The sequence below is a fragment of the Artibeus jamaicensis genome, unplaced genomic scaffold, assembly GCF_021234435.1.
Source record: "Artibeus jamaicensis isolate MK-2021 breed Jamaican fruit bat unplaced genomic scaffold, CSHL_Jam_final contig_867, whole genome shotgun sequence".
NCBI classification, from domain to species: domain Eukaryota; kingdom Metazoa; phylum Chordata; class Mammalia; order Chiroptera; family Phyllostomidae; genus Artibeus; species Artibeus jamaicensis.
In genome coordinates this window covers 6,956,708-6,978,361 of record NW_026521995.1, presented here as the reverse complement: position 1 = coordinate 6,978,361, position 21,654 = coordinate 6,956,708, and the positions used below count along the sequence as shown (strand labels likewise).

The following is a 21,654-nucleotide window of genomic DNA, read 5'->3' as shown; positions in this document are numbered from 1 at the left end:
ATGTTCATGGGTAGACAGAGGAGGGTAGAAATAAAGATGAAAAAGGCAGAGTCCCTGTCTGTTAAGGCACAGCAGAGATGTTCTCTCTTCCTGGTAGACGTTCTCTCCCACCCTGGAATCTCTTTGCTTTTGCTATATTCTCTCCTTCATTTGCTCCATCTTTTAGAACTATGCCCTTCCTGTTAGGGGGTCTCTGCTCCCTCCAGTTGCCACTGTTTGTTACCACTGCCACCTGCCTCAGCTACTCTTCTCTCCAGTTTCCCTCTCTCCTGCCTTACGTTCATTCTCCTTGGCTTTTCACATGAAAAAATGGTCTCTCTTTCTGTCTTTTTCTCCTTCCTTCCTCTCTTTCAAATACATGAAGCAACCTTTTCTGCATGAGCGGTAACTTTGTCAGGCTCTGGTTCTTCTCAACTTTACTTATTTGTTTGTTCATGGGAAGAACCCAGGATGGGTATCAGAATTCTGATTCTGGCTTTGTTGCACAGGGAGTCATTTTTATCTGTGGAATAGAATCTATTCAGGTTTCTTCTGGTTCTAACATTTCAAAATGCCAAAACAGCCTCAAAGTGTGAGCTTTAATGAATAAATAAATGTCCGTTGAGAAAAGAATTGCAAGGGGAAAGAAGCCACATAAACATATCCGTTCCCTGAAGTCTGTCTTTTGGTAAAAGAATTCCTCCTCACCAGCTGTTCACACGAGTATACACATTTACAAAAACATTTCCCAGAGGGGACAGAAAACATGCAGAAGCTACTCATTGGCAAAATTCCTCATTCTGAGAGAAACATTTTAAAGGCTGAAAATCTAGGATTTAGAGCGCTATTAGTATTCAAAGTAAATTCAGTATGATTATTATAGTGAAAAAAGAAACTTTTGCCACTTTTTATTTTGAAATAGTTTCAAACTTGAAGAAAAATAGCAAGAATGGTACAAAAAACTTTCAAGTGCCCCTTACCCAAATTCCCCAATTGCTAACATTTTATCACATTTGCTTTCATTCTCTTTTTCTCTATATATTATTTTCAGTAATAACATTTTACTCTAGTAACTTTAAAAAACTAAAAATGAAGAAAACAAAGTATTATACATGTGTTTAAAAATCTAAACTCTTTATGTAAAGTAAAATGTATAATTTGAAATCTATTTCTTCATTATTGTATTTTCCATTAAAAACTGCTATCACTGATTCTGCTGATTTTTATGTTAATGTTAATGGCAAGCCACAGGGAATGTTGTTTATGATTAACTCGAGGTGACGTAGGTCATTAATTCAGAATCTGACAAGTAACTTAATGAGAAAGTGGTCCGGGTAATTCCTAATAAAATACACAGGTTTTCTGTCTTTCTTTCTCTCTCTCTTTCTCTCTCTCTCTCTCTCACACACACACAATGACCTTGGGAGGAAGGAATTTTAAGTGGTGCTCTCCAGAGCATTTCCTTTTTCAGAAAATAAGTTACACAAGGTGTGTTAAGAAGAAAAGTCTTTTGTATTTCTGAAAGTCTATTTCTGAATGCTCTTTAAAAGTCATAAAGAATTTTACAAATTTTTATTCTATTGACTTAGGTACTGGCTTAAGATAAGGAGGCATTTCAGTTGGGAATTCAGAAATGTAATTTTCTGTATATTCCTTTTATCTTAAACTATTTCTCCTTTACTGTCATGCTTAAATCTGTACCAAATTTTTCTACTTCAGTTTATCAACAGCATGTATTAACCTCACATATAGATACTTATAGCAATCATATGGCTCCTATTTATATATCTCATTAAAAAGAATCTTTTATTATAATTAAAATGTTATTTAAAATGTTATCAAATTATCAAAATAAGTACCATAAATCCCCACATCACCTTAAAGGTGCTGGCCCAACTTCATCGATGGAAGAGAAACAGACTATGTGTAGCATAGTGTGGAGTGAGGGGTGACGTAGACAAGGAACCCAAGGGGCTTCCTGCAAGAGCTCAGGGAGAGGATGGCACATCCACGGCCAGGAGCTGCTGCAGGGCTGCTTGCTCCACATGTATCTCACCATTTGGATGTCAAGTTCCATACTCTCCTAGTATGTGAGAAGCTTAAGGAACACTTGTATGTGATCTCAAACAGTAACTTAAGTCTTGGCCGAGCATTTAAAGAGGAATGTGTTGTATCAAGGGTTTCTTAAATGCATGGCTATTTTAAAGCTTAAAGAAAATGCCTATAAAATGGTCTTCACCACCATAGAACACATATGACTTGTTTACTAAGAAAGAAAATTGAATATAAAATAAAAATTCATACTTTGCAAGCAAAACAATTGGAACACATTTATATTTCATTTTGAATCACCCACACATTTTTTATCCAATGACTGATTTTTACTTCATGATGCTTAACTTTAAAAAGTTGAAAATGTAGATATTAGATAATAGAATAAACCTTTATTCATTGTAATTACCATAAATTATGTTTTAGAGGCCACATTCAAAAATCTTAAATGCTTTTATCTTTAGGATATGAACAGCTGGAGATGAAAGTGATACACATCATTTTCGGCCAGAGAAGCTAGAGCCATAATTGCAGTTATTGCTTCTATTCTACGCTGTAGATAGTTTCCTGCCTATAAAATGACTTCTGACTCTTAATCCTAAACCCATGGGCACATATATAGATGATATACATAGCAACCAATCCTCATACAGAAACAAATGGTAATAGCTCACTTTATAAATGCGCTTCAGTTCAGTTAATATACAGAAAAATGAGCAGCACGAATGGATGAGAAACCTCATCCTGGGTATAAACAGGCATGCAAGGAAGTAGAGCGAATCTTCAGGATTCTAGAACAACGCCCTAAAGTATTTGTTCCAATTCTAATCATGCCCATGGGTGATTAATTAATGGTTGATGTGTATTCTCCTTGATTTGAAACATAAACTTGTAGGGGACAAGGTTCATCTTTTGATATATTTATGGTATAATGATTATACCATAGTGCAAAATGTAAACAAAGGGCAAAACCTATCACTGCAGCACTAACAAAACTCTACCTTGAAGAGAATTTCAAGATCTCTCGTTAGCACAAGATCTCTCACACTCGTTACTTTGAGCTCTGTCGAAAACCTGAAAATAAACTGCCCCACTCCCACTGCCCCAGCCAATCTTGGTTACATAATTGCTGTGGAGATTCCTGTGAGGGCACTTGCAGAAAGATGCTGCCGGAATCAGAAATGGGATAATTTGTTTGATGCCCTTTGAGTTGCTAACAAAAAGCTTTTTGAGAAATATGGAAGTAAATAGTGTGCATCAATATAACTCTACACAAATGTAAAAGGAAATATAAACATCCTGTGAAATGAATAAAATTGAGAGAAAAAATCACGTACTTTCTAGCTAGTTGCAACTCATTTAGAAGAGTTTAAATCTGGGATTTTAAAAGGTTACAATTATACTCCTCATTGTCTATTTGCAGGGGTGGGAAACTGGATTATCATCTAATGTTCAAACATTGTTTTCAGATGCAATTATCCCTTTAAATTTTATTAAGGTCAATATATATAAAATGGTTCTTCTAGTGCCAGGAAAGTATGGGAACTTCAGATATTATGAAATATGGAAGTCCAGGAAATTTTCAGGAGCTGTACAGTATTCATATAGAAATATAATGCTACCATAGACCAGCTGTCTTAGACATTCTAAATATCTAGATAATAATAAGAAGAAAAGGATACAAGTCTTGATGTTTTTGGTTGGGTATTGAGAGTCCAAGACATACAATTATATCCTCAGAAAAGTAGGTTATAAGGAGAAAGGAGGCAAAGCTGCTAGTGAGTTGGAAGTGGGGTTCCCGGATTTAAGCACATGTTCAAAAGTAATTCGAATGGTTAGTTGGAGGCGACCATTCCAAGAAACATGAAACTATCTACCAGTAAGCAGTGGATTAGGTCACTGTCATAAACTATTTCACTAAACATGTTTTCCTGTAGTTGATTATTTTTAATGGTAAGTAAAATGAAATGATATTCAAAATAGCTTTGTAATCAGATTTGCTGGGGTATCCCAGTGTATATATACTACACATAAACTGAACTTGGGATGAATAAGGAAATGCTTTCAGCAAATCTGTTTTTATGTTCAATGTTGTAGGATTGCCAATAAATATACTATTTGTTGGTTTAAGCAGGACCAGAGTTGTTTCATCTGTGAAGAGGCTGCCCGAGGTAGGCTGTGTTTTGCTCAAACTGGCCAGATCCTTTGTACGTGCATGAAATTGAGAACAGTGCATCTCACTGATGAGCAACAATGGCTTTCTTACACAGAGGAGCTCTGAGTTAGATCAAACCTGTGAATATATTCTACCAAAAAATGTGTGACCATGACTTTAATTAATGACTTGGCTTACCAGCTCTTTTTTATTTATAGAAATTAGTGTGAATGTGCTCTCTTTCTCTGTGACAGTCAATACATACAACAGCAATTAGTATTCCTCAGTTCCATATTTTGCCTTTACAGGAAGTGATAGTGAAAGAAAAATAAGAACAACAACATATACACCCACATGTTAAAGTCAACAGAATCACTGGCTGTTCCTGTATCTACCAGATCACATATTTATCACACACTCAGCTGTTAATACCTGCTCCTTAAGATCGTGAGGCAGGGATTCTTGGGTAGTTACCCTAAAAAGTCACTTGAAAGAATTGGGAATGGCCTTAATTCCTCAAAGTGTTTTGTATAATCTGGGATCCTAGTTAAAACTTTAATTTGTTGAGGACAATTTTGAGTTGTTTTGTCTTGAAAACCTCTCAAGGATATATATTTTACAGAGTCTTATACAACAGTTTCATCTGTAGAAAACCCAAAGACAAAAAAATAAGGAGCATAGAATTGTGGATAGAATTCAAGACTGCCAATCAAAATAAATTGAAAGTTGTAACATTACATGAAAAGTAAAAAGCAAGTAATAATTGAAAGATCTGTACATTGGTTGAGAGGCTAATTCCAGTAAACCGGGTTCTAATCTCAACCCCCAAAAGAGAAGAATAAAGAGGTCTAACAGTTAGTGATCAGATGGGAAATACACAAAGTGAGAAACCTTGCCCCATGAAGCAGGTAATTCTAATAGATTCCCTGTCAAAAAGTACAAACTAAATTTTTTTTACTTGTTTCAGTCTCTGGTTAGAATGAATTCTGTGAAGACTGTGAGGCATTAAAGCAAACTGAACCTAATTAAATAAATATTCATTGAGCAACTGTTACGTGACAGAGTCAGGGATAGAACTCTGGGGGAACTAGCATTTAGGGCAGTAATTCTCAATGTTGGCTGCACATTGGATATACGTACACTGGTAACCTTAAAAAATACTGTGCCTGCCCTGGCTGGTATAGCTCAGTGGATTGAGCATGGGCTGTGAACCAAAGGATCACTGGTTCGATTCCCAGTCAGGGCACATGCCTGGGTTGTGGGCCAGGTCCCCAGTGGGGGGCCATGTGAGAGGCAACCACAGACTGATGTTCCTCTCCCTCTCTTTCTCCTTCCCTTCCCTTCTCTCAGTAAAGAAATAAAACATTTAAAAATACTGTGCCTGGGTCTCATCCCAAGAGATCTGATTTAATTGGTCTGGGACAGGGTCTGGTCACTGGAATCTTACAAAGATTCTCAAGTGAATCTAATGTGCAAGCAAGGGTTGAGGACCATTGGTTCAGGGGACGTTGCAGGAGGAGCAAGGGAAGAAGCCATCCAAGAAGAGAAGAAACAGAAAGATGGTGTGGAGAATGTCATAGGAGGGGCTTTCCAGAAATAGGAATCTGTCAACGGGGCTGGAAATTACAGAAAGACAAATGACATGGTGAGTAAAATGTTTCTGGTACTAATGACTGGTTAGATTTGGAAGGGCCATTCCAAAGGAGTGGGAGAGGTCAGAGCCAGATGCTGTGAGCGCAGTGTGCCAGGTGGGGAAGAAAGCAATACCATGCCTTGAATATTGAATATGCTTTCAAAGACCTTGGCAGTGAAGGGAAGAGAGAGGGCCTGGGGATGAGAGCTGGGCAAATGCAGATTAAAATCTTAAATTTATGTCCATTTTTTTTGGCTTAAGTAATGTCAAGGTCTAAACATTTTGTTTTGTGACTGCTGTTTTCAAAATGTGATTTCAAAGTTAAATCTCAATAAACCTAAAAATTCTGAATCAAAAAAGGTTCATGTACCTCTAATGTATTTCACATTAAAAAAAACTTCAGTTGTAATCTTTAAATACAAGACAATTAATATTATTTAAAAGAGACAAATGACATAATGAATATAACTTTTAGAATTGATAAAATATTTAAAATACTCTTCATACTACATTTTGCCAAATACAATTCAGGCAAATCTATTTTTTTTTCTTTAAGAAAGAACATTTTTGAGGCTGACTCATAAATTACACATTATACCCTGACAGCAGTACTGTTTCATGGAATTTGCATCAAACCCATTATCTTGTGTTCTGTTGCTTAGTTACTGGAATTCTGAAGTTTAATGCATTTTAGATGGATATTTAAATTTCAAACAGAATTTCAGCAACGCAGTCTACAGAAAGAAAAACAGTTGGATACATATATCTACTTACTTAAATTTTCAAAGGAAACTTCCTTGTTTGCAAGGGGGCAGGCTCAGTAAGTTTTGGAGAAGGGTGTATTGATTTTCAATTCATGACATTCAAGACACACTAAGTTCATACTAGTTTTTTGGGTTGTGTTTGTTTTTACAATGGGAATGGAAGGGGGAGGAATCTTTTCTCTGTCTTTATTAAATGTTTAAGGCTTTAAATCTGTTATTCAGGTTCTGCTTTAATGCATATAACACATACATGCATGCATCTTTGTAGTACATCAACTTACCTGTTCCCACGCGAACACGTGTTGATTGAAATAATACTGAATTTGTTCATTTGCAATGTTAATGCAAAGCTGCTCAAAGGAATTTTTTTTGAAATTTTCAAAGCCAAATATATCCAGAATGCCAATGCTCAGTTCATCACTATTCCCACTGGAAAATTAGAGAAATATTAGTTTGAGTTCTTACTTTCTTAAGAGATAATGTGAAGCAGGTTATCTCACAGTATGTTTTTGTGATTTAGCTAAAAACTACTACCAGCACACACACTTAAAGTGAAATTTTTTTATTGAAAATGTTTCCCTCCAGAGAACTTGAAAGACAAATTAGGTAGCATTGATTTTAATATGAAAATGGTCAATATTTTCCTTATACTGCAGTAACCACTCCTACACTATCTTATATCCTTAAACAAAAGAAACTTTTTCCTATGGGTTTATGAGCACAAGATTGCAGACCCGAGTGAGTTATGATTCACAGGGAAAACCAGGCCAGCTCTCAGAACACAGCAAAAATATGTTTAATAACAATCATACCCCCCCAACAAATTCTGCTAAATGAAACAAATGAAAACATCTTGCTAAAAATATTTCAATTATTTTAAAGGATTGTTATGTGTTGTTGGGTTATTCATTCATAATTTTTAAAATACAGAACAAATGATAACCCAAAGAAAGTTGTGAATATGAGACAGGATAGTAGGAAGCTAGAAAAATCTCTCGGAAAGTGGAACAGGGAAACGGAGGCAGGTAGCTGAACGAACTGGCCGAGCAATTTGCTGTTAGATACAAAAGGTCACCTCCCTGGGGATAACATCTGAGCCTCAGTTGTATTTCAGCTCCAGGCCCAGAGAAGCAGCAAAACCAACCGGGTGGGCGACAATAACGCCAGGACCAACTGCAATGACTAATGATCCCCTGCCCTGGCACTGACCACAGCCCTGAAAGGACACACCTGGAAAACTGATGAATAATCTGCTGAAACCTTTCTCCAGTGAGACCTCCCCTCCTAAGTTTCCGCCTGCAAGAAAGAGATAAAAGCCTCAAGACAAAGGACCCACAGATCCTGCTCTCCCTCTGGGAAGCAGCCTGAGGCATTCATTCCCTTACCTCTCTCCTCCTGCACTTCTTTCCCTACAGGCACGAGTCTCCTGAACTCTAAGGCAATGAGCAGCTGGCAGCTTGTCCCAGGCTAATCCCCTGGACTTGTCCCCAAAGCCCCCTTTTCTCTGATTTCCGAGTGAGCTAAGGCAGCCCATCTAGGCTCTTCTTTTGCTTCTATGCTGACTCCTTCCTTGTTTCACTGTCCCAGCTTTAATAAACCTCAGAGTCACCCACACTCGTGCTGTGAAGTCTTTCCGACACAAAGTCAAAACCCACACACTACCACCGGCTGGCCCTAAGAGGACCTGCTCAGTGCCAGGCCCCAGTCGGGTAACACATATATGTGGGTTTATTTTACAATTAAATATTTTAAAATACAATTAAATACTATTTAGTAATTACAAATTACTAATTAATTTTCCCCTGCTCCTCTGTAATGGCTACATCGACTTACTAAAGGTTAAATACTTGGTCAAAAGTCTGCTCCTCCCCCAAGAAATATATACATTCTCAAATGATTCTCATGTGACTTTAAAAAGGAAAGTGCAAACACTTTTCTTGATGTTCAGCTGTGTGAGGCAGTGATTTGGAAGTGACAGCCAGCAACTGCACGCTGTGAACTGGAGGATGTTCTCTATATTGGGAGACACTGGCTGAATTTAGAATGCAGAGTTACAGAACATTTTGAATATGTGACGAGATTGACAAAAGGAAAGCTATCAAATATTTCTGAAAGTTCTTATTTGGAAGAGTGAGTGTAATTTTATGTGATTATATGATGCAAATGTCTCATTAAAATTTATGCTGGTTTAGTCCAAATGATTATTCTTTTACCATCTCTGTTCTGCAGGATTTCACGGAGCTAAATGTCTGACATGCACATTAACATTAATATGTTAGATCCAGTCAGATAGCATGCAGTTTAGCAGGGAGGTAAAGAAGCAATCTAGTTCAGGGTTTCTTGTTTTTTAAATTAAAATATAGTTGACACACAATATATTATTGATTTCAGGTGTACAGCATAGTGATATGACATTTATAAACCTTACAATGTGATCACCTGATGTCTGGTCATCATCTGTCCCCATACAAAGTTACTGTGATATTTTTTATACCCCCTGTGTACTATTTATTTTTTAACTGGAGGTTTGTTTTTCTCGTTCCCCTTTACCTTTTTTCCCCATTGCCAAGTGCCCACACATCTGGCAACCAGTAGTTTGTTCCCTGTATCTATAAGTCTGCTTCTGTTTTGTGTTTTTCAGGGTTTTTTAATACTTCAGAGATTCTTAAACTGAGATTTGTGATGGCTTTAAAGGGGTCTGGAGTCACAGCCATGTGCAGTATTTTGGTGGATGTATTTAAGTATACCCAGTTTTGATTTTGGGGTGAAGGACATCATTTTCAAGAGGTTCTTAAAAGGCTCCAAGAAACCCACCAACAATTAAGACCACTGCCTTGTCACTCCACGACCTTATTTAATAGCTGAGCAGGAAGAGATGCAGAGAAACCCAGTAACATGTTCAAGGTCACACAAGAAGTTGGTGGCAAAGCCTGGCATAAAACACATGCTTTCCCAAAATCCTGACAGATTGAACTAAACTATCTCAATGGTTTTGCTTTAGTTTTATAAATTTTTTATTAAAATTTTAAAAATCTAAGATCTGGATAGCGTTCATTAATAAATGGAAAGGAAAGCTACCATGTGGCAGATAGGCTACAGTGGGATTTTTATCAGATCACCTGCTTAGAAGTGAGACCCTTCTGGCTATTATTCACTGCCAAACATGCAGATCGTAACTAACAAATGAGGTCAAATCTCTGAATATCTAGCTTACATCCTGTGGAATATACAAATATTGAAAAATTCTTTAAGTTTTCCATTTCTGCCTGAGAGCCTGGCATCATATAGATGGCAGCACACAAACATACTATTTGACCATTAACTCAATGGGTAAACTGGGTGTGATTGGCAGATCCAATCATAAAAGGCACGGTTTAGCAGGACGATAAAGAAGCAGTTTTGAAGATAATTTTAACTGGATCATATTATGGTGTGATGTGTATTTTAGGGGAAATATAACAATAAATTGCATGCTTGAAATGTATATGAAGTGGTCTTTTATGTTTAATAAGCAAGTGTGAATGAGGTGGTCTTAAGCACCTACCTTCTTTTCTCACTTTCAAATTTCTAGAGATTGTATAAATTATAGTAAAACAGAACTTTAGTGTAAATGAAAGGATTTATATCTATGTGCAATCCTTGGCACATGGAGAGTACGCAGTCAGTGGTGGCTACGATTACATCTACTTCTCAGATGAGGCGCTAGGCAGGGAGTAGCCTATGATTAGGGAGTAGCCTATGATCACAAGGCGTTGTTCATATCCTGGATCTACCATTAGCTAGTTATTGAGAGCATTTCTGAATCAAATTTCATTGGCTGTCATAATACCTACCTATCCAAGATTATAGTGAGAGTTAAAATATAAAAAAAAGGTTTTCTTTGCCTTCAAAATTTAATTCAAAACCTCAAAACAAAAACAAAGAACCACCTAATTGACATTTTATACAAGTATAAAATGGTGTACACTCCCAGTACACTTTCTAGTTAAAAGCCATAATTTGATAGTAAGATGTCAATTAAAAATTCACTTTCTATTATGTTTATTCATGTTGCTGGTATAATAAAGTGGTACTATTAGGAAACAAAGCAGATCTACTGAAATATAACTTTGATAAATTAAATGTTACCAGTTAGAAACATCTTCAAAGGGACTCCAATATAAATTAAAAATTACAAAAACAGATTCACAGCACCTGACATTGGGAAAAATGTTTCCATACAAATTTTTACCTTGGTGTTGTGTCATGCTTCAACAAGCTGTTAATGCGATTGACTATCCAACTGAAGAGACGGCCGTATAAAGTTTTAGCCACAGCATCTCTGACATCAGTGGCTTTTTCCACGGTATTGGGTCGTATAATGGTTTCTCCTCTCGTGACCACACAGTGGGAGGTGAGAGCTTCCTGTAGCTCATCTGCCTGAATGCAAAGCAAGGAAGCAGCTAAAAAAATAGAGATGTGTCATTAGAAGAAATTATGGCAATGAAGAAACTTCCCAGAGAAAGAAAATGTCTTATTGTCTTCAAATGACATGAAATAAGTATGCAAAGATTTTATAATGTAAAAATAAGTTCAATGATAGTCCTATACCTTTTCCTGATCATTTTTTCTCTATTTATCTCAGCTGGTCACATGTAGGCTGCTATAAAATACAGCACAGCCCAAACTAAACTGGCCAATAGAGTGAAATATTTGCATATGAATGGTGGTTTATTAAAAATACCAAATGTAATTTTACTGAATTATGTTAAATAATTTAAAAGCAATGAATAGATGGTATAATTTGGATGCCACTATTCTATAAAAATGTTCAAAATGTAGCAGTTAATTGGAAGGTTACCCAGACTTCAGGGATATACCCAAACAAATGTATTTCATGCACTTTCTGCATTGTACAGCCCAAAGAACATATACCTATCTTAACATTCTCATACTTTCTACTATACTACCTTTCAGTGACATATTTCAATTACTACATTTTGTTAAAACTTGATGCCTGAAAAATCACTCATTATCACTGAAGTTTAAAATTAATAATACTCGGGAAAGGTGGTATATTAGGGGGATTGGAAAGACTGAGCGAAAAAAATGAAGATCTCATGCACAAGGATGACTGTGTGGTGAGTGCTGTGGCGGGGGAGGCGGTAGGAGGAGATGGAATAAAGTGTAGGTGAAATAAATGGTAATTGAAAAGTGAAACACAGTAAAATAAAATAATTAATAATATCTAACCCAGCGAACAAAACTCATTAAAAATAAATATTTTTAATTCAAACCATTATGCAACAGCTAGGCTAAGTTTTCAAACCCATTGTTCTTTTAAAATATTTTGAACTTAAAAAATTTATTTTTAGCACTTGGAACAAGGTATTCCTTAGCTATGTAGCAAAGATAGTTGGGCCTTATTTAAACAAAATATTTTTTTTACATTTTGGAAATAATACAGGCTCATAGCATAAATCTCACTTTCGAAGTTAGCATTCTATATTTCTTTCCTTCTAAGTAGGCATTTTATTGCCATAATTCAGCACATACATTTTGTCTTAATATAGTATCAAGTATTTCCATTTTGTTCAGTACTGCTGATAATTATCATTTAAGTTATAACTTAATATTCTGACATATCAGAATATATCAATTTTTAAATTGTTGGATGCTTAGAATGCTTCCTTGTGCTCATAACTGTAAAGAATGCTGGGATAAATGTTTTGGGAATGAGTTTATGTCCTTGTTTTATATTATTTTCTTAGCATAGATTTCCTAAATTTAGCAATTGTTTCAAAGTATATAAACATGTCCAAGCCTTTGATAGATACTATCTAACTGCTCTTCAAAATCTCCAAACCAATTACACTCTGTCAGCCAAATAAAAAGCAGCAATTTCAACACAATTTAATGAACATCAGAGATTGTTGTTTTTAAAAATGGCCAATTTGATAGGAAAAATGGCTTCTTTCAGTTTGTCTTTAATTGATTCCTAGTTGAAGCTGAATACTTTGTTGTTATATTTTTATTAGTAGATTGTGATTTATTAGCAGTATTTTGAGGAACTCCCCTTTTTCACTGATATGTTCATCTTTTCCCAATTTGAGAGCTCCTTACAGCTTAAATGTTCTGACACATAGTGTGAATATTTTCCCTCAGTTTTAATTTCATTGCAATTTCACTTGTTTTATTTTAATATGGAAGAGTTTTAATTTTTACGTTGTCAAATACTCATTTAAAAAAATTTCTTCTTTTGTTATTTTAACACATAAAGCCCTTCAAGTATTTATTTTCTCAAAATTAAAAAAAATATTTTGCCTTGTACCTCTATACTTTTTTTGCATTTAAATTAATATATGTTTGGTATTCATTTTGGTACATGGCATATGAGAAAGATTAAAAAACTCCCTCCCTTAAAAGGTTAGCTAGTTGGTGGTCCCTGCAACATTATTAGTGATTTGTAATGCCATTTCAGCTAACTGTACTTTGATCCACTTCTTTTCTTTTTTTAAAATTTAAATTATATTTATGCTACTACAGTTGTCCCAATTTTTCCCCCTCTGCTCTCCATCCAACCTTCCCCACTTCCTCTGGCAATCCCCACACCGTTGTCCATGTCTGTGAGTCATGCATATATGTTCTTTGGCTACTATGTTCTCTATGTTGTATTTTACATCCCCATGCCCATTCTGTTAATATCAGTTTGACTTAATCCCTTCACCTAATTTGCCCATCTCTTTGACCTCCCTCACATCTGGCAACTATCAAAACATTCTCTGTTCTGCTTCAGTTCTACTTGTTTGTTTTTAAATTTAATTGTTGATAGATATGTATTTATTGTCATTTTATTGTTCATATTTTTGATCTTCTAAACATTTCATATAATGGTGGTTTGGTGGTGATAAACTTTTCTAGTTTTTTCTTATCTGGGAGGCTCTTTATCTGCCCTTTGATTCTAAATAATAGCTTTGCTGGGTAATGTTGGTTGTAGGCCTTTGCTTTTTATAATTTTGAATATTTCTTGTCAATTCCTTCTGGACTGCAAAGTTTCTTTTTGAGAAATCAGCTGACGGTCTTATGTGAGTTCCCTTGTAGGTAACTGTTTTTCTCTTGCTGCTTTTAAGATTCTTTGTATTTAACCTTTGACATTTTAATTATGATGTGTTTTGGTATGGGCTTCTTTGGATTCATCTTGTTTGGAACTCTGAACTTCCTGGACTTGTATGTCTATTTCCTTCACCAGGTTATGAAAGTTTTCTGTCACTTCTTCAAATAGGTTTTCAATTTCTTGCTCTTTCTCTTCTCCTTGGGTACTCCCTTAGTGTGAATGTTGGTATGCTTGAACTTGTCCCAGTGCCTCCTTACACTATCCTAATTTTTTAAATCTTTTCTTTTTTCTTCTTGCTGTTTTGATTGGGTGTTTTTGCTTCCCTATATTTCAAATCACTGATTTGATTCCTGGCCTCATCCCCTCTACTGTTGATTCCCTGTAAATTTTTCTTTATTTCAATTAGTGCATCCTTCATTTATGACTGGGTCTTTTTTATGGTGTTGATTTTTTTACTGAGTTCACATCCTTACAACCAGTGTTTTGAACTCTATATCTGATAGATTGCTTATCTCCATTTTCTTTAGTTCTTTTTCTGGAATTTTGTTTTATTTCACTTGGGCCATGTTTCTTTGTCTCCCCATTTTTAGCAGTATCCTTGTGTTTGTTTCTGTGTTTTAGGTTGAATTGCTGTGTCTTCCAGGCTTGGCAGAGTGGCTTAGTGTAGTAAGTGTCTTGTGGGGTCCAGTGGCACAGCCTCCCCTATCACCTGAGTACTCAAAGTGTGTCCACCACGTGGGCTGTATATACCCTATTCTTGTAGTTTAGTCTTTATTGCTGTTGGCACGTCCAAGGTCAGCTACTACCTGTGTTCTCACTGAGGTCAACCCACATGCACTATAAAGTAAGCTGGGATAGCTGTTACTTGTGCTGGGCTGGAGGTACTCAAGTGAGTCAAGCTGTGAATCAGAACCAGCTGCTGCTACTCACTAGGCATGAGGTCACTTAGAGAGATATCCCTGGCTTTTGTAGCCAGATGCTGCTTGTTTTAGAGAATTTAGGAAAATCTGAAGCATGAGCCAATACAAGTCATTCTTATGGAAAAAGCACTGGAAACAGTTCAAGTGGGCCTGCAAATTGGGTGGGGCAGGGCCTTAGGGAATCACCAGGGTGGGGCGGACAGTGTGAGCCAGGTTGATGGAACCTCAGATACAGCATCCACTTGCTGACTTTTGTGGGCATAGGGCTCAGAAAAGGAACAATGGTCTCTGCCAGCACTTCTATCTGGGAGAAAGCTCTTGACCTGATGTTGGACAATTCAATTCTTTCCTGTATGTCTCTTGGGCCTTTCAAGCTGCCGTTGAAGCTCAGATGGAATAAAAGTCTGTACAGGGGCCATTTAAGAGGAGCTACTTGGAACTCCAGAAGTTTCTGGTTGCCAAAGCTTCAGTCCCTGGTTTTTACAGCCAGAAGTTATGGTAAGTTATCTTACTGGCATTGGAACCCTGTGCTGGGTGGGGGATGGTGTGGGGTTGGGACTTCTCATTTTAATATATCCTTCCCAAATTTTATCTGCTACATATGGGTGTGGGACCAGCTCATTCCTGTTTGCAGCCCCTCCTACCAGTCTTGATGTCATTTCCTCTTTAATTCCATAGTTGTAGGGCTTCTATTCATCTTTTTATAGTGATTCTAATCGATGGTTGTTCTGTAATTTAGTTGTAATTTTGATGTGGTTGTACAAGGAGGCAAGTATTGTTTACCCACACTGTCATTTTCACTGAAAGTTTCTCTCTCCACTAGCATTTAAATCTCTAGTCCCACACCATCCCAGAGGCCTCTGGCACTCAGGCCTTTTGCTGAAGTGGTGCTGCTCCTGCTTGGGGCCTGAAATGCTCAATTTATGTCTGAACGGTGTCTTCCATTCATTTGTGTATCTATTTATATCCCATATTATTAATTCACTTGACATATATTCATTGAGTATTTACCACATGCCAGGCACTGTACTGCTAAGTATAATACTTTGTAAAACAAAGTCCTAGTCTTGATGGTCTTCATCCTGGATAAATGGGAGGCTAATGAGAATTTTAAGTTGGAAGATAGAGGAAGAAGTAGAGGGAGGGGGAGGAAAAATGAGAGGGGGAAAGGTGAGAAAAAGGGGAGGAAACATCCAGGGACTGGGAGAGGAAGAGGGGGATTGAAAGAGCCTTCTGATAGATCCATTAAGTTGCTTCTGGATAAATTTTGGAGAATGGACTGGAAAAAATCAAGAATTGATGTAGAATGAACAAATGGGAGATCACAAAGTAAGAGATGACATTGTCTTGGATGACAATGGCAATGATAAAGATAAAGAGAAAGTGTCAGATTTGATAAATATTTATGGACTAGAATGGATAGGCTTGGTGCCTAAATTAAGCAATGCACTTGTAAAATCAACTGGAGACATGGTGTTGGTTTAAAGATAATTCCTTGTAACTTTAATTATAAATAATTTTAATGAAAATTAGTAAAATTTCTATTTTCCCTGAGTGGCTATTCCAGAAAGTGCTTTAATTAATTTTAACTATATTTGTATTAATTTTAACCTTTCATGACCTGTCTCCTGCTAGATAGTAATAGGTTCTCAATAATCAAAATAGTTTTTAGTTTGATTGTTTTAAGTATATTCATATCTATTGTACAATACACCTCTATTGTAACTCATTATATTAGTTGGTGATAATTCTAATATGATTAGTTGAGAGGATTTGAATCCTCTCATTGGAGTTATCTGGTTATTATACTTCTAATAACCTAATGTCTTATGTGCCAATTAAGTTTTTATATATGAAATATCAGAACAGGTTTGTAGGTACATGTCAACCTCAGACATTTTTTCTGCTGTAATACCAAGCTGGTGCATGAGACACAGTGGGATGGAGATGATAGGGATCTAAGGAGAGGTCCAGACCACAATAGTTGGGCATTTGGTTCTTTGAAATTATCTTACAACATCTCATTCTGTTCATACCTAAGTATAAACCAAGAAAAATATATAAATAAAAATTTATATCATGACTCAAAAATTAATAACATGTAATCAGAATTAAAAAGCTATGCCACCAGAATATATCAGTGGGGAGCCTTAAGTTATTGGAGTTAAAACATCAGACTGCAAGTGAGTAAAAAGTTGATTTGAAGCAAATACCATGATGTACTTTTCTTATGTAGAAAATGACTGCAAAATTAATCAACCCAGGATGAATGTGTGAAAATCTATGCAGTATAAAAATAAATATACAGATCTTTATTACTTATAAAATGATACAGATGCTAAATCTATACAATAACAGCCTTAACTCTTTTTAGATTAGTTAACTAAATTTTAATTAAATTTTCTGTGTTTTTTACATTGAAATGTAAGTATGTCCTAAAATAGTTATGAAAGCTTAGTCTTTAGAAATGTTTTCTACAGTATACAGTTCATTTGGAGGTATGAAGATCTGTTTCAAATAGTGGACTTAAAAGACTTTGTTTCACACAAATTGAATCTGAGTATTCTTTTTAAGGATTCCATAGAAATACAATTGCTTGAAATTATCCTTCTATGACACTTACAGTATGTCATTATACTTTTTTAAGAGCTCAGTTTTGAATGGATGATAATGGAACTCACAGTTCTCCAAAGCAGCCAGATTGGAAATGTGGCTCTTGTCAATCTGGTGTTCACTTGCCACAGAAGAAAATTCAATGTTTCCAACATTCAAGATGGCAGCAAGTATACTGTATACACTTCCAAGTTGCTGAAACACACCACACAAATGTTAGCATCATTACCCTTGAGTCTACCCAGTGACTATGGGTAGAGATAGACTGGGAGAATCCTTAGGCTCCAGAATAAGAAGGCCATCCTGCAGACTCTAGGGTCAGACTAAAATCCAAGTGGGCAAGAATCCAAGGAAGCCTGGCCTCATTCATTAATCTTAGAGGTGAGCATGATGTCTATTATTTGCAAGGTGAATGCTTAAAAATATTTTATGAATGCAAATATGAATAAAAAATAGAAATGAGGAGCTCTCCTCAGAGCAAGTAGAAATGGCTAATTCATTAGGCCACAGAGAAGTCTGTCCATGTGATAGTTAACATCAGACCTTAACGTGGTCATTTCCATATGTTCATTTCCTTTGAGGCCACCTAAAAAGTAAGGTTATAGGTGTGAATAAAGGATAGTTAAGGAAGAAAATTCAAATGATCCTAGCACCAAAATCAAAGCATATGTGTGGTTTAAGAACAGGTAGGATAACTTTGGACCGTAGTTTAGTTTATAGTAATTGCTTTTTAAACATAAAATCCTATATAATGTATATCAAAATAGATCCAGAAACACATATACATATATGTATGTATACACATGTAAACACACACATATATGCCTCTTTTCAAAGGCACTGGAGGCATTTGTTAAGGAGTCTATGGTACTTTTAGGTGGCATTCCAACTATATTCATGGTGCAATGAGGAACAGGAAAGGGAGAAAATCCTTTATTGTTTTATTTTGCTGCATTTATTCTAGCCCAGCTTATACTTAAAAAAATGATTATCCATCCACTTTAACATTCCAAGTCAAGATAAAAGCTGGATATAAAAAATATCTTCAGAAATACTTATTCATTCATATATAGCATATATGTTAAGTGAATATATAAATATATTTTTTGAATGAATCTCCACCAGCGTTTGGTGTCAATGTTTTGGCCATTCTATTATTATGTGTGTGGTGATATTTTATTATTGTTATATTTTTTTATGTGAAAAAGTGACATTTCTGCTGCCGGACTTAAAAATCCTGACAATGAGGATCTGTGTCTGGTCCACAGACCCTACTTAGTCTGTAGCCCCCTGCCCTCCCCATGATCAGCAATGACTGGAGGTTTGTGTAATCAATGAATAAGTGTGCTTTTTATGATAGATAATGAATATCATGGTGGTGAGAAGGCCAGAGAGATAAGGATGAACACATCACCCTGTGGCTCAAATACAGGATGTATGTAATTTGTAAAACACGATATTCCCAAAGTTTCTTTGTTAAGTGTCTTTGTTTGAGGCATGCAGCATGGAGCTGTGAGATGAAGCACCTTCCTTCGTGATGGCTCTATCAGCCTCCAGGTGTACCTTGCTCAGAAGGTAACGAGGAACATTTCCCTAACTGACCACACCACAACTCACAATATAACTGAAATTGTGTACTTTTGTAATAAGGGGTAGAAAATAACACTATCAAAATATATTTTTAAAATAATAAACTAAGTAGAATATATATCCTCAAATGAAACATTATATAATTGTGAATGTGCTAAAACATCGGCTTGAAGATAAGACTATATCCCATCAAGCTTGAATTCTGACACTTGAGGAAAACTAGTTTTTTAAGAAGAAAATGAGACAGATGGAGACTTGTGTATAGATTCTGAAGATTATGTGAACTTTCAAGTGCAGTAGTGATTGACGGCTTTGATTGTATTTCATGTCTAACTTTATTTTCTAAAATATTTTTTCTTGATGTGGGTGTTACCAATATAATGAGTTTAAAACTATGGTCTTCGAGCCTGAAATACAGAAAGAATACAGAACTCAATCATGAGGTACAGGGATTGGTTAAATTCCGTTCAGACAGTGGTTGCCCCCTGACGACAGTGAACAGAGCACAGCTCAGAGGGCAGATTCAGCTCTGTGACTGGAATGAGCCATCCTAGACCAGTGGTTCTCAACCAGAGACAAGTTTCCTCCGAGTGGACATCCAGCAACATCTGCAGACGTTTTTGGTTGTCAGAACTGGGGCTGGGGTATTACTGGCATCTAGTGGGTAGAGGCCAGAGATGCTGATAAACATCCCACAATGCACAGGGCAGCCCCCACAATGAAGAGTTATCCAACCCCAAAAGTAAATAGGGCCAAAATCGAGAGACCCTGTCCTGGAAATATGCAGGGCCCAGTTCCCAAAGTCTTAAATTCTCTTTTCCAAAACATGGCTCTGTATTTTAGCCTCAGTTCACAACCCTAGGAAAATACTAGAATAGAGATGTTAAAGTAAATCAAATCTACAGTATGTTAGAAGTTGAGTCATATTCCCCACCTAAATTAATATGTTAAAGTTGTAACCCCCCAGTACCTCAAAATGTGAACTTATTTGGGCACAGGGTCATTGCAACTGCAATTAGCTAAGATGAGGTCACACTGGAGTAGGGTATCCTTTTAAAAGAACGTGATATGAAGAGACACATAGAGGGAAAACCCCATGTGAAGAAGACAGAAGTTGGGGTGAGGCACCTGCTATCCAAGGAAAACCAGTGGTTGCTGGGGAACCACCAGAAACTAGGAGAGAGGTATGGGACAGATTCTCTCTCACAGCCCTCAGAGTGATCCAACCTTGTCTCTGAATGCTAGCCTCCAGAACTGTGAGGAAATAAATTTCTTTTGTTTAAGCCACCCAGTGTGTGGTACTTTGATATGGCAGCCTAAGCAAATGAATACAGTATCAATGCTTTTTGGTTAAATATATGAACAAGGTGTGTAATCTTGTGGCGATCAATGTATTCATTCTTTTTTTTTCTTTTCTTAATTTTTTTTATCCTCACTGGAGATCTGTTTTTTTCATTGATTTTAGAGAGGGAGGAAGGGAGAGAGAGAAACATCAATTGGTTGCCTTCCATATATGCCTGGACTAGGGATTGGTGTCTCCAATGAGCGTTGAACACATTTGGACCAAGGGTTACATGCACCTGAGCACAGACCTGGGATCAAACCCATAACTTTGGTAGAATGCCCTGTCAGAGAATCAAACTGGCAACCTTTCAGTTATAGGACAACACTCCAACCAACTGAGCTACACTGGCCAGGGCTCAATATGTTCATTCTTAACTATTTAAAACTTTAAGAAAACATTAGACACAAACTAAAAAACCTGACAGTGAGTCTTATGGCTTGAGTTTAAGTGCTTATTTGGTAATACACATGATTTTAATTTGAAAAGCATAATATGATGTGATTGCCATTCATATTCAAATGTATAGGATAACTTGACCTACTACATTAATAATTTTGAATTATTAGATATTCATGGCTAATAAGTTTAAGTACTAAGAAGATTTAGTTAAATGCCTAGAAAGTTTCACAAGTGCCTGTAGTCCTTGTTAGCCTGTGGTGTCGGTCATTGAGAATATCTGACAGACAGAGATAGATATACTAGATTTTAATACAGGTAAGGCATTTAAAAGAATTTAACTAATTAGTTCTGTTTAGGGCAATTTAAAGTTATATGTATGAGTTAAGTGAACAAAGTTAATTGAAAGCTATTTCTATTCTTATGCAAAGATTCTTAGGTTAACAAATTAAATAAAAACACCTGTAAAGAGAATGAGAAGACAAGAAACAGACTGGGAAAAAATATTTGCGAAGACACATGTGATGAAGGTTAACCCAAAATATACAAAAGCATTAAAATCTCAATGATAAAAAGTTCCAATTAAAAATGGGCCAAAGACCTTAGCAGATACCACACCAAGAATATATAGAAGGAAAATAAGCATATGAAGACATTCTACATGATATGTCACTAAAGAAATGCAAATTCAAAGTACAAGGAGATATCATTACACACCTATTAGAATGGAAAAAATCCCAAACACCAACAGCATCAAATGCTGATGAGGGTGTGGAGCAACAGACCTTTCATTTGATGCTTGTGGGAATGACTGGTACAGCCACATTGAAGACAGTTTGATGGTTTCTTATAAAACTAAATATACTCCTGTCATATTATCCCACAGTCAAGGTCCTTGGTATTTACCCAAAGGAGATGAAAACTTATGTCCCCCAAAACACCTGTGCACAGACACTTGTAGCAGCTTTATTCATAATTGTCAAAACTTGAAGCAACCAAAGTATTCTTCAAGAGGCAAGTGGATAAACCGTGGTACATCCAGATAATGCAATATTACTCAGCACTAGAAAGAAATGAGCTATGAAGCCATGGAAAGACATGGAGAAACCTTAAA

The 21,654-nt window shown here is 36.2% G+C and overlaps 1 protein-coding gene across 1 annotated transcript in view; it reads right to left on the bottom strand.

The window, feature by feature from the left end:
• MYO3A (myosin IIIA) overlaps window positions 1–21,654 on the bottom strand; it is a 201,491-nt gene that overhangs the window by 72,670 nt on the left and 107,167 nt on the right. The window contains exons 16-18 of the mRNA XM_037146339.2: window positions 17,278–17,404; window positions 10,815–11,025; window positions 6,865–7,012 (exon numbers count right to left, since the gene is read on the bottom strand). Of these exons, the coding sequence (XP_037002234.2) occupies window positions 6,865–7,012; window positions 10,815–11,025; window positions 17,278–17,404 (486 nt within the window). The remainder of the gene's footprint in view (window positions 1–6,864; window positions 7,013–10,814; window positions 11,026–17,277; window positions 17,405–21,654) is intronic.